General features: G+C 41.1%; 2 protein-coding genes across 2 annotated transcripts in view; both read right to left on the reverse strand.

The window, feature by feature from the left end:
• LOC124253614 (centrosome-associated protein 350-like) overlaps window positions 1-6,965 on the reverse strand; it is a 29,234-nt gene extending 22,269 nt beyond the window's left edge. The window contains 7 exon segments of the mRNA XM_046687421.1: window positions 268-560; window positions 939-1,010; window positions 1,464-1,628; window positions 2,659-2,778; window positions 3,478-3,558; window positions 3,992-4,120; window positions 6,786-6,965. Of these exon segments, the coding sequence (XP_046543377.1) occupies window positions 268-560; window positions 939-1,010; window positions 1,464-1,628; window positions 2,659-2,778; window positions 3,478-3,558; window positions 3,992-4,120; window positions 6,786-6,900 (975 nt within the window). The 5' untranslated portion in view covers window positions 6,901-6,965.
• LOC124253615 overlaps window positions 6,946-13,919 on the reverse strand; it is a 111,251-nt gene continuing 104,277 nt past the window's right edge. The window contains exons 7-9 of the mRNA XM_046687423.1: window positions 9,773-9,832; window positions 7,349-7,482; window positions 6,946-6,966 (exon numbers count right to left, since the gene is read on the reverse strand). Coding sequence (XP_046543379.1) covers window positions 6,946-6,966; window positions 7,349-7,482; window positions 9,773-9,832 — 215 coding nt within the window. The remainder of the gene's footprint in view (window positions 6,967-7,348; window positions 7,483-9,772; window positions 9,833-13,919) is intronic.

Raw genomic sequence — 13,919 nt, forward strand, 5'->3', positions numbered from 1 at the left:
GAACCATTTGGCAGACACTATATGGTGATACATGTGTTATCATATTCTGGGGTGCTGCATGAATGTGACAAAAGAAGCAATGTTGACAGAAGTCTGCATAAAAACATTAAGAAACTTTAGACCCACCTAGCACTTAAAGTGTCAAAACATTTTCAAATTAGATCGGTGTCTAAATAGATTCAGCTTGTCTTTTTGCAAGCTGTCAGTCTCTCCTACAGACACATATATCAAAATCAGCCTGACAGACAAATGAGGTCAAGGACTCACTAATCCCACAGTCCGATGATCACGACGTAGTGGGTCATCCTCTCCTCCAGACCTCCTCCCCCGTGTCTTAGCACGTGGCTGTGGTTGGGGCGGCTGGTCCTTTGGCTTCTGTTTGCTGTACAGCTCCGCTAGGTGGCGCTGTCTCTTCTCCTGTTCAGCCCGATGTGCTCGGTCCTCTTCCTTCTTTTGACGCAATCGCTCTGCCTCTGCCTTCTGTTTCGCGATGAACTTGCGCACCTTGCTCTGGTCATAGTGACGCTGTTTTGAGGCAGCAGACAGCTGCTTCTCTGGCTCTGTGGTGGTCAAATGAGTGGATGTGAACAGATATTGTTTCAATAAAATCCAATTCTTAGAAAATATTGAAACTTACATCCCAAAATTTGAAGGCTGACTCAAATGATCAATCACAATGTCCTTAACATCAGACCTTAGTGCTTTCTAGCTCAACACCAAAAAACATGAAAGCAGCTTTCCGAAGCTTTTCAAAGTAGCAACTTCCATTCAAGAATATGCTGAGGAAATTATTTTAACAACGTTCTCAAAATCTGAAAATTGAACAAAAGAAAATTGTAAATCTCATGCCAAGATTGTATGGCAGTACTTTCAACGGGCTATGCACAGTCTCTTCCATTTCAGATGATTATTACAGCAGCACATCTGCTATAACTCACCAGAAGGCTTCAGGGCTTTCCTCTTGACAGCCTGCCTCCTATACCTCGTGTGTCCACCATCCACGCCATCACCTGAACAGAGATCACATGTCAGAGATGAGAGGTCACGTGGTGTCTTCAAATCATCAGGAGCAATGAATGAAAGCAGTCTGTGAAAACTCAAATCTGGGCCTTACAAACCAGAACTTTGTGCCTTCAGCATTAATCCATGCTGTAGGGTCGGATACTCTGAACTAAGAATGGCATATTTGTATCGTTCAAAACAGACACTTGCTAGTGAGCCCGTTTTACTTTAAAATCTCAACCATGAGGATTTGAAACCTTCACACTTGACCTCAGTGATATTATTTCAGGGAATTATCAAGGACTCACAAATAACATACAAACACAATCAATATTTTGCATCATAATTATTAGTTTCAGGTTGACTTATGTGAAATCAAAGCTTTACAAGCTGCATGGGCCTTGTTTCTGATCAGACTTTCAAGGATCTAAAGTCTCCTGCATTTGGACTTTAAAACTGACCATCTAGCTGAAGGTCATCCAGTATCCGTTTTGCATCATCGGGGAGAGACTTGGTTGTCCTGGAGACGGAGTTGCCTCCCACTGCACCCTCTCTGTTGCCCGAGGAGAAAAGGTTGTGTGTCTCAGCACCATCAGGGCGACGTACATCCTCATTCTTATTGTCATCTGTTAAATCCAAAATGCCGTAATGAATAACACTGAATTATACAAAAGGACTCAATTCCAATTTTCAAGTAAAAACATCAAAGGATGTCCTATAAGGACACATAATAAACTACTCAGGTAAAGGTGTGTGACCTGTCCAACCTTTGCCATAATGTTAAACCCACATAATGCATAGTGAATAAATCTGAATTCTGATACTTTGAAAGCCAGTCCAAGGTGCAGTTTAGCCCCAGTGGGAGAAGTGTCAGTGACCTTTCATTGTACCCTGTAGATGGTGAATCTGCTCAACTTATGGCTGGTTCAGCAGTGTCAAATTCTAAGGGTGAAAGCTTAGAGCTTCTATTTAAATCCAATGTTGAAAGTGAAAGAATGAGGGTCTCTTGGATTCAAATATTATCGAAGCAGACGTCAAAGACTGAAGGAGCATATAACTGTACGGAAGACTTTATGTCTTATGGGTCTTTAGCGGTTACAACTATTGAGATATGTCGGTCCTGTAATTTCAAAAACTTTTTTAACATGTATGCAAAATGGCTTCTTGCCTGTAGTGGTGTTCAGATTAATTGAAACAATCGAAAATTCGTCACAGTGGCCAAACGACCAAGCAATCGATCACATTTTCTCATAATCGAACACAAACGATTTTGGAACCGCTGTAATAGAGTTTGAAATACTTGATGATGGAACATATCTAGGACGTTGTCAGGGCCGGAAAACGTGTTTATTTCTAAGAAAACTCACTTCACTTTCTGAAAAGTCATGACTGAATATTTCTTGAAGAATCTGGGAAGCTTATGTTACACTGGAACTGAATCATTTTACACTGGATGTGAAATTTGCAAATGTAATTTGTGCAGTTTCAAAAAACAACAACAGAGAACCAAATGTTTTTTCTTTATACTTATCTGCAACTACAACCTGAATAGGAAAATCTAAAAAATGACGCGAACCAATTTTTTTCGATGATTGGTCGTTGGTATTAAACCAATCATCAATTGTGAGATTTCAACCAATTCCCAACACTACTTGCCTGTTGAGTTGACATTATCTGACTTCTTGCCCTGGGAAGACTTCTTGGTTGTCTTGGCCGGTCCAAGTGTCTGGAGAATGAGCTGCTGCCCCGCCCGCCATGACGATGTTGTGATGATACCTGCAAGGCGACAACAATCTCAAACCAACACTGTCAATCTGGGGTCAGGGTGGGGCCCGAATTTTCAGTGCAATCTTCACTGCCTTTGGGACTACTTCCCCCCAAATTCATGGTCATTCTATTACTTTGGCTCATCACATGTTTGGTCATATACATATTCATAATATAATTATAAACATACATCTATGCAATTACCATAACATGACATGCATCGGGGGCGGTGGGGTAGCCTAGTGGTTAAAGCGTTGGCTCGTAACGCCATAGACCCGGGTTCGAATCCCCACATGGGTACAATGTGTGAAGCCCATTTTCGGTGTCCCCCGCCGTGATGTTGCTGGAATATTGCTAAAAGCGGTGTAAAAACTCAGTCAGTCAGTCAGTGACATGCATCTAAAAAAGCTAGCAACACTCATGACCAAATCCAGTGAGTGAGAGAGTATTTCTTTTTACGCCGCTTTTAGCAATATTCCACCAATATCACGGCAGGGGACACCTGAAATGGGCTTCACACATTGTACCCATGTGGGGAATCGAACCCGGATCTTCAGCGTGACAAGCAAACGCTTAAAATACTAGGCTATCCAACCACCCCAATCCAATCAGTAGTCTTACGACAGGTCATAACTGGATCTTTACTGAAATATTACACATGATGCATTGCTTTGTCCCTTATAAGACATGACGCTTCTCCTAGCCTACCTTTAGCACCAGGCTGAGAAGTCTCTTTCTCAGGGGCCACAACTCTCAGTCTCTTTGGCTTCTCACTGGAGCTGGTGCCATCTGCAAGACAAAATACACTCATTTCATAGTAGTATGTACAGAAACAATTTCAACATAAAACATAACACTATGTCTTACTCGTGATTACTGGTTTATGGATCTGCCAACCCAACATTTCATCAAAGTGAAACATAATTGAAAATAATCAAGCATAGTTTCTATTTTCTTTTGAATAAGTAAAACATAACCTCCAAATTGAGTATTTAGTCTTTGAAGGGAAGTAACTCACTGCAGCTTGTTTCAAATGGCGTCTTCATAAATTCACTCAACAACACGTTAATGAGATAGCTTAAGTGTTATTCTCTAACTATATTAGAATTTTTTATTAGATTTTACTTGAAAGTTGAGAGATAGATCAGTCCACCAACTATACTGACTAATGCTTAAGGATGAACTTTAGGTAGAGTAATCCCTCTCTGTGACCTTCACCTACCGTTGTGTGTATCAGCAGACACTTTCCGCTGGAGCTTTCCAACTGTCGTTTTGGGTTTTTTCCGCGGGACAGGGGACTTGCTCCTCACCACCATTTGAAACCGGGGGTCGGTGTGAACCTCCGCGAAACCTGCCCAATACAACAACAGAATAAATCACAGTCCAGCTTAACAGAGTTGAAATCACATCTTATGGATCTGCTGACTGTAGGTGCCTTGCAGTAGTTTCTGAAACTATCAGTTGAAAGAGTAAAATAGATGCATTTAGCACAGAACAGAATGGACACAGAAAATCCAGACTATGTCATGTCATGTCATTCAAAACACTTGACTGACCATTATGGCACAAGATACCATTGAGTTAAGAAAACCAGTATCAAGTGACTTGTTTGAGTGGCATTTAGAATTAACCCTTTTTGGTATGACATCATTTGCTTGATAATGGTGTTAGTAGAATGGACATAGAAATTCCAGACGAAGCGTCACTCATATTATATTAATGAAGTTGATTATCCATCAGAACTCTCCTCGTTCATTTTGTATCAAGTTGGTGCCATGAACCAGTTATCACCAGTTCTCAGTATCAAGCAGCAGTTATCACCAGTTCTAAGAGCTTTGATTATATATTTTGTCCCAAAATATGTCTCCAGTTAACAGAGTGAAATTGGCAATCTAAGGCCTGATAATGCATCCCTCAAGAAGCCAGAACCCTGTGATCTTTAGCTGCAAATTGCATTGATAACGTTTCTTGTGGGGTTTTTTCATCATCCAAACGCAGACGTTTCAGCAAAGTGGGAACTGTCTATGAACTGCATCACTCCTAGCTTTCTTTCAGCATCAAGCAGACAGAAATGATAAGAACGAAATATTGTTTAAAGAAGCATTGAAGAAAACAGCAAAACATAATATATTCATCATTGTGTACATTCCAACATAATTAACATGTTCAGCGTACACTTGTAAGCCCACAGCCCACACAAATGACAACTTTTCAACCATTCAGAAGACCTTTCCACTTCACTATTGACAATGAGACAGCAATTCCACTTCAGTGAAATGAGACATTGGAACATATTCCCCTAAGGGGAAATTTATGGATGTCAAATTGTGTAATATGAGGCATGTGACGTTTCATTGTATGTTCCAACTCCTTAATCAGGAACTTTGTGTTCCCCATATTACAGAATTTGACATCAATATTTTTTCCCCTCATGTGTATCACTCCTAAATGTCATTCAAGGACTTAATATTCCACCAGTTTATCAGTCGGACATTCTGATATTGTCGTAAGTCATGACCTCTTGGAATGTGGAACTATTTACAGCCACTACAACTACATCCGCCTGTCAACATCGGACTCGGGGTATGTGGAACTGACAGCGATCGTGACACTCAGGGACCAAGATGGCCTACAGGAGCCAGTATTGGATCAGCGTGCCTTGTTAACACTCACACCTTCAGTTTACGAGGTTAACAGGTAGCCCTCTGACAAGCTGACTACAAACAGATTTACAACAATTTCATATCTTCACACTTCAAACCTCGCCCCACTTCAAACCGCCTCTAAGGGGAACTATTTTATTACCACTATTCACCATATTCGAACCACACAAGGTACACATACTGTTTGCATTTTGAAGATGTCATAAGTTGTCTGCTGAGGGGGTTGATAATGAAAATAAGATAACTCCATGACAAGGGAGTAAATATGGTGTGCCCATCCAGCTCACAACAGTGTTTGACTAATACTTAATAGATGAGAACAGCCACAATAAACACAGTCACAATTCATCAGTGAGGTGAAGATGTAGCTTCTTATCTGTGTGTAGATACACTCAGTCATCTTTGTTTTTGTTCACTGAAGCAGACGCTACCATCTCATATACTAGATCTGTTCATGTACAAAAGGTGGGGTAGCCTAGTGGTTAAGGCGTAGGCGTTTGCTCGTCACGCCGAGACCCGGGTTCGATTCCCCACATGGGTACAATGTGTTCAGCCCATTTCTGGTGTCCCCGCACGTGATATTGCTGGAATATTGCTAAAAGCGGCGTAAAACCAAAACTCACTCACTCATGTACAAAGGTTCCATGTCGCCCAATGGGGCCACACAATATGGCAGTGAATTGCCTGGACTCTTGTATTGTAAGATACAGTTATACCTTGGTCCAGATAGTGATACAGTGTCATGAACACACTGCTATTTTCTTCCTCAAGACAACTATCTTTCATTGAAGACCAAATGAGAGCCATATGTTAGCTTTCCCCTTCTTGCTGGGTCAATCTTGTAGTCAAGAAGCTTAGCTGCCACCAGCAATGCAGAATCATGAATGTGTGAAAGCTTTTAAGCATTATTCCAGCAATATCATGGCAGGAGACACCAGAAATGGGCTTCACACATTGTACAAATATGGGGACTTGAACTCAGGTCTTAGGTGCGACAAGCACCGCTTTATGTACTAAGGCGCAAATAGCAGAGGCATACTTGAAATATATCTTAATTTATTTCAATTTGTTTCACTAATGATAAAACCCATAGAAATATGGACTGCTTAGCAAAATATCCTTTCTTGCCAATTTATGAGTGTGTTACTGTGCAGTCTAAACACTCAATGTATCATATAACAATGATCTGTCCAAAACAATTTGCAGCTTTTAAGTCTACAGGGACTCTCACCACCAAGGTTATGTTCTAACTCATTCATTCAAAACCAGTATTAGTTTATACAATAACTTTTCATGTTCATCCTCCTAGTCTGAAAACATGCATGTATTCCTCACAGGTATCACCGAACTCACCTTTATATACAGGAAGTGGTGGTCCTGCTGCCACCTTGCGTACTCTGGGCTGTCTGTCTCCCACGCCGTCTCCTACAGCAGTGGTGTGGACAGCATCCGATGCCGTGGAGGACATGTTGAGGGTTGTCTGCTGTCTCGGACGATCCTCCAGATGCTGCAACTATGCTGTCTTGACTGGTATCTGAACAAACAAATTGGTCAGGATTACCAACTGGCTATGAGTAAACTGAATGATGATGTAAATTTGCCTCTTTGAACAATAATTCAGTTGTATCACAACCTATAAGCCTGATATCAGAATATGAAATAAGGCTCGTCCAACCGCCCGAGCGAGATTACGGACGGGCTAAATTTACAGCTAGCCAGCCCGATGGTCTGGTCAATTTTTTTAGATATTCCATACATCTGAATAAATTCACCATATCCTGGTGTCTGGTCTGGACATTTTGAAGTTACCAGCCCTGATGAGTGAGTGAGTGAGTGAGTTAGTTTTACGCCGCTTCTAGCAATATTCCAGCAATATCACAGCAGGGGACACCAGAAATGGGCTTCACACATTGTACCCATATGTCTCCCACGCCGTCTCCTACAGCAGTGGTGTGGACAGCATCGCTGATGCCGTGGAGGACATGTTGAGGGTTGTCTGATGTCTCGGACGATCCTCCAGATGCTGCAACTATGCTGTCTTGACTGGTATCTGAACAAACAAAAATGTGTCAGGATTACCAACTGGCTATGAGTAAACTGACTGATAATGTAAATTTGCCTCTTTGAACAATAATTCAGTTGTATCACAACTTATATCAGAATATCAGATATCAGAATATGAAATAAGGCCTGTCCGACCGCCCGAGACGGGCTAGATTTCTGACGGACGGTCTAAATTTACAGCTAGCCAGCCCGATGGTCTGGTCAATTTTTTTTAGATATTCCAATCATCTGAATAAATTCACCATATGTTGGTGTCTGGTCTGGACATTTTGAAGCTACCAGCCCTGACGAGTGAGTGAGTGAGTTTAGTTTTACGCCGCTTCAAGCAATATTCCAGCAATATCACGGCAGGGGACACCAGAAATGGGCTTCACACATTGTACCCATATCGGGAATCGAACCCGGGTCTTCGGCATGATGGGAGGATGCTTTAACCACTAGGCTACCCCACCACCCCACCAACCCTGATGTCTGGTCGGGGGTTTGGGCTAATTTCATACACTGCTGATACGGCAGGGAAGCCCAAAGTAATGCATGTCTTTGACATTTACAACTTTGGTGAAAGATGTCAGCATGGGTATGGTGCTGACAAACCAAGTAACATGATCAGGGCAAACCTAGGAGTTCCTGGCATGCCAAAGGGATACAACTCTGTACAACAATTACAGTGCTTTACTTGGTCTCCTGTGTCCCCTCCATATTGTCTGTATAAACATGTTGATCACCGTGTGAGTGAATTTTAGTTTTTGCAGCTTTTTTTCAGCAATATCATGGCGGGGGACACCAGAAATGGTCTTCACACATTGTACCCATGTTGGGAATCGAACCAGGGTTTTCGGCGTGACAAGCGAATACTTTAACCACTAGGCTACCTGATCTCCCCATCTCAGTATGTGTCAGTAAGTAACATTCCAATACCACAGCAGCATGTAAACAAATAATTTGTGACGAGGCAGAGATTAACAGCATTCACAGCAGCAATCCACACAATCAGAATACAATGGCACAAAATCACAGGGCCAGCCAGACTACAGCCTCAAGCAAACATGCTTGAGTCGAGGAATCCAAACTTGTGGTCTGAATATCATCTTAGATCAATTTCAGTATGAACTGATATTTCTGAACTTAATAGACCAAACAGAAGGTTTACCTGACTCAGGCTTCAGACAAGTGGCTTAAATCACAGACTACTCCTTTCTTATCATTGTCAGCCCTTGTAACAAGTTTCAGGCCCTTTCTGACACCAGATCACCAAACTGTGTTTAAATTCTGTCTTCTTTTTTCACGAGTAGCTCATATCAGATGCATTAGTAAATGAAGACTTTAGGGATGTCTTTAAACTCTCCTTACTTGATGTTCTTCTGACATGTGTTCTTCAACTGACTCTCACTTAACTAGTGTCAACATCTCTGTTTAACAGTCTTCCCGTCAAGGGAGTCAACTGAACAAAAGACAGTTCTTACACATAGAATTAGAAGCTACATTTTTGTGGAGCTCTTGAACACTAAGTAGATAAAACTGCCATCGATTCCCATGACTGTGATCCTGCTTGTCAACCCTACTCAAGTCGTGATAAAAACAATCGCTTCCCTCAACATTCCTACCCAAGCATGGGGCCTTGATCAGCCAAAGATAACACAGGGCAGGGGCAGCATTTCCCTGAACACAAGCTTTGTGCTTTGATAGAGGAAGTTGAAAGGTTTGTGTGTAATAAAGGGCCTTGGAGTCACCAAGGGAGATAACACAGGGCAGGGGCAGCATGGTGACTTCTATCCTGAACACACAGCTTTGTGCTTTGATAGAGGAAGTTGAAAGGTTTGTGTGTAATAAAGGGGCCTTGGAGTCACCAAGGGAGATAACACAGGGCAGGGGGCAGCATGGTGACTTCTATCCTGAACACACAGCTTTGTGCTTTGATAGAGGAAGTTGAAAGGTTTGTGTGTAATAAAGGGGTCTTGGAGTCACCAAGGGAGATAACACAGGGCAGGGGGCAGCAGGGTGACTTCTATCCTGAACACACAGCTTTGTGCTTTGATAGAGGAAGTTGAAAAGTTTGAGTATTAAAGACGATGGGGGTACAACGGCACTACAGCAAAGTTTTTATGCACATATAAGATGTATCTGAATCATAAACTTACAAGGCTTGGTGTCACCCCACCATCAACACTAATCACTGTCAGGTTGTATCTACAATTCTAGTCTACAACAGAACTACATTTGGAAGGAGAAACTACTTGCCTAACGACAACCTATTTTCACACAGTGCTGCCACATACCTGAAGATGATGCTGTAAGGCGCTGCTGGCGTATCTTCTCTCGTATTTTCTCAAACAATTCTGAAATACAGAGAGCATAACTTTCAGCTGTGACAAATTCAGACACACATTATATATTGTGATGTGATCATCAGAGCACCAGACCAATCTGTAAGTAATCCTTATAAGGCCATTCACATACACATCACTTCATATTTTACTGAGAATTTTTAAGATTTATTATTTACTGAAGCAGAGGTGAAGGTGAGGCTATTTATTTGTTCACTAACCCTCAAACGATCAAAAGATTAACACTGATAAGCACATTTCAATGTTCCAATGTGCCGTTCCTTGTGCACCCCCACCAGTCGAATGTGGCGATTCGTTGCATTGAACACAGTCCATTACTCAACAAATCATATTCTTTAGTCATCCATTTTCTAGAAAATAATCTCCCATACATAAATGTTTGACATGAAATGGTAAACTTCCATGGATAAAATCATAAAACCAGGAAAGAATTTGGGTTTGTGTATTTATCCTTTGTTTACAATGGTATTACTGTTCTACAGACCACAGTGAGTGAATGAGTGAGTTTAGTTTTACGCCGCACTCAGCAATATTCCAGCTATTTGGCTGTGGTCTGTAAATAATCGAGTCTGGGCCAGACAATCCAGTGATCAACAGCATGAGCATCAATCTGCGCAACTGGGAACCGATGACGTGTGTCAACCAAGCCAGCGAGCCTGACCACCCGATCCCGTTAGTTGGACAGACCACAGACACTGAACTGATTGGTACAATTTATGATGCAACTTCATTTGATGTTTAAATACTTAAAATGGCCATACTCCTCTGAAAGTTACCATTAAGGCATGATAATTATTCTGCATATCAACCTCCATATCACACTGAAGGAATTCTGCTATCACCAAGTACACTGACTTCAGTTGTTTTTTATAATCCAAAGAACTGCCTTGTATAATATGGTAGTGATAGTTAGGGCTGTAACGATGCATCGTACTATCGATGGATCGCAATTGTTGAGTCTCCGCCAGCGATTAATCGATTGTAGAAACAAAAAACTATCGATGCATCGATAGTATGTATGACAATTGATAGTTTAGTAATTGACTTCCGCTGATAAATGCACAGCGCAAAATACAGGAAGTACCAGATTTGTTCACTTTGATGTAGAGTTATCGCCCGGAAGACTTGCAGCTTCATTGAGTTTCTGTTTTAACTGATCTGGGTTTAAAGTTTCTTGTCAGTAATTAAAAGAGACTGAAACTACTTCAACTTGTTTTTATTTCAAATAAACTATACGTTCATTTGGGAAATGACTTCAAATGAGACAATTCAAGAAGAAAAAACTATTGCAATAGTATCGCAATAGTATGTTGCAATAGACTATCGCTATCACAATAGTTGTTTCCGCCTCAATAGTCACCCCAAGTGATAGTGGTGCAAGACATGACTGCACCACAGGGGTGGAAATAACTTTAAAATTGCTAGTGTACTCGGGTACAGTGTCACATGTAAAATCACTTGCCCTGATAATTTTTCCACTATACCGGCCGTTTTCTTGTTGAATTTTTAAATAAACAACATAATTAACATTGGAAAGTCAACTGGTACAGCATGATATACAAATTTGCTTGCCCAACAGAAAAAAACACTGGACTCGGACTTCGGGCAATGGGTTATTTCCACCCCTGCACCAGTGTGTGTTTGTGCATCTTCACACTCAGGCAACTCAGGCGTTCTCCAGGGCAGGAGAAGGAATTTATGCACGGTTTGTTTCAGACGATCATATCGGTTCTAAACTGTGGAAATAATAAAACAACTTCACTAATTAAGTTAAATATTCAGTTCTCATTTTCTGTGGTAAGCAAATATTCACCTAACTTGTTTGAGTGGCATTTTAGAAGTTCTGTGGTATTTTAGAGTGAGTCTTTGACGTTTCGATACAGATTCGCTGTACCGTTGTCGAAGCAAAGAGTGACTCTTGCTTGACAACGGGACAAGAATCTTCCTGAAAAATAAAGAAGTTGTTATCCATAAAACTTGTTATATATTGTACTCATACCTACCTCGTTAAAACATAAAGGGGCCAGGTATATGAGTAAAGACTATGTGCATTCTGAAAAAATGTAGGTTATTTTTTCTATTATCTTCAAGGATCATTAACACAGCTTCTGGCAATCTTATACAACACAAGGATACTTCTTATTACCTCAACATATTTGTTTTCAGTACCAAAAATCAATCAGCTCGAAAAGCATTCCTTTTGATTACTCAACCCACAAATACATCTCCGACAAAAGGTCTGATTGTTCCTTACAGCAACACAGTATGTTGTACTGGAATCCACCACATGAGCTTATTGATTGGTGGATAATCTACGAGCACTTCACTCAGACAAATAAGCCTCTATTAGATAGACAGGACGACACAACCCATAACTGATTCTAATTTCTCCACCACAAGCAGCCAGGTCGCCATCAAGCAATGTATATTCATTCAAATCGCACTCGAGGAATTTATATTAAGATTCCAGATTAGATGGGAGCTAGTTAGATAGCAATCTTCACCACACTGTAATATAAAACTTAATGTAGTCAGCGACCAGGGTGAGTCAGGGCACGACATACCTGTTATTATACCTAGACTTCAGGAAAATCTTACATCTCCACAGGCACAGGGAAACAGTATCATGAATAGCCTCTACCCTAATCCACCTCTTTATTAAGCCAGGCACAACAGCTTCTTCCAACAAGAAACAGTTGAGACATTATGAAGATTATTAACCCAACAGACAAGAGACCCTGATATTTGATGGTGCGGGCAATCATGAACTTTTAAACTGTATTGATTGATCGCATTCTGTGAATGTTTATAATACTTGATTGTTGTTTATCACAGCAGTTAGAAAAATTCCAGCTATATCTTGGTAGATTGTAAATTCTTCAGGCTTGCCTGGACAGAAAGATATCAGAGCGGAGTCCTTCATTGGTACACACAAGCTTCCTACACTGTGAGCCGGGGGGCCCATGTGACAAAGTGATTGTACCGCCATGATTGCCATAGGTCTATGTTAAAGTATGTGAGTCATGATAGTCATATCACTACGATTACTTTGTCAAACAGGGCTCTAAACATTTACACGATATTTACACTAGTTTTCAAGGATATAATAAAATCCATAAAAATGCAATGCTATAATAAACTTACATACACAATGAATAATCAACCTTACTTTACTTTAGTCAAAGTATTTAATTGTTTGTCACTGGTAGATCACGAGAAGAAAAAAATACCAGCCTCAAAACATAATTTTCAATAACCTTAAGACAGGTTCCTATTTGCCACAATTATGATGGGAAACTCAAATAACCAGTATGAATCAGAGTGAGTGAGTGAGTGAGTTTAGTTTTAAGCCACTTTTAGCAATATTCCAGCAATATCACAGCTGGGGACACCAGAAATGGGCTTCACACAATGTGCCCATGTGGGGAATCGAACCCGGATATTTGGCGTGACGGGCGAACGCCTTAACCACTAGTCTATCCCCCACCCCACCCCAGTATCAATCTGAATGAATCCTGCACACATCAGGGTATGACGACATCAAAAAGACAAAGTCAAACAGTCTGACAACCCAATCCACTGAGTTGCTGGGGACCTGTTCTAACCTGGAATTCCCAAGTAGGATATTTATGCCACTGGTGATTTGGGATTGAAACAGACAACCAAAGGATCACTGGATCTTGGTGTCCTGAACCTGCCCAATTGGCTGCTCTTCATATCACTATTTACTAGACTGCCTTTCTGCTCTACCCGTGAAGATCCGGGTTAGAATTGGTTTTCAACACCCATGCTTGTCGTAACAAGTGACTAACGGGATCGAGTGGTAAGGCTCGTTGACTTGGTTAACATGTCATCAAACCCTAAGTGCGTAGATTGATGCTCATGCTGATGATCACTGGATTGTTTGGTCCAGACCAGATTATTTACAGACCACCGCCATTATAGCTGAAATATTGCTGAGTGTGGTGTTAAACAACAACCAATACAAAGAACCAATGTGGGCAGGAGGAGGGTCACGGTTCGATCTCCTGACTCTACCTAAAGACAAACCGCCTCTGTGGTGTAGTGGTTAGAGCGT

The sequence above is a fragment of the Haliotis rubra genome, unplaced genomic scaffold (assembly GCF_003918875.1).
Source record: "Haliotis rubra isolate DU_JTF1 unplaced genomic scaffold, ASM391887v1 Scf547, whole genome shotgun sequence".
Taxonomy (NCBI): domain Eukaryota; kingdom Metazoa; phylum Mollusca; class Gastropoda; order Lepetellida; family Haliotidae; genus Haliotis; species Haliotis rubra.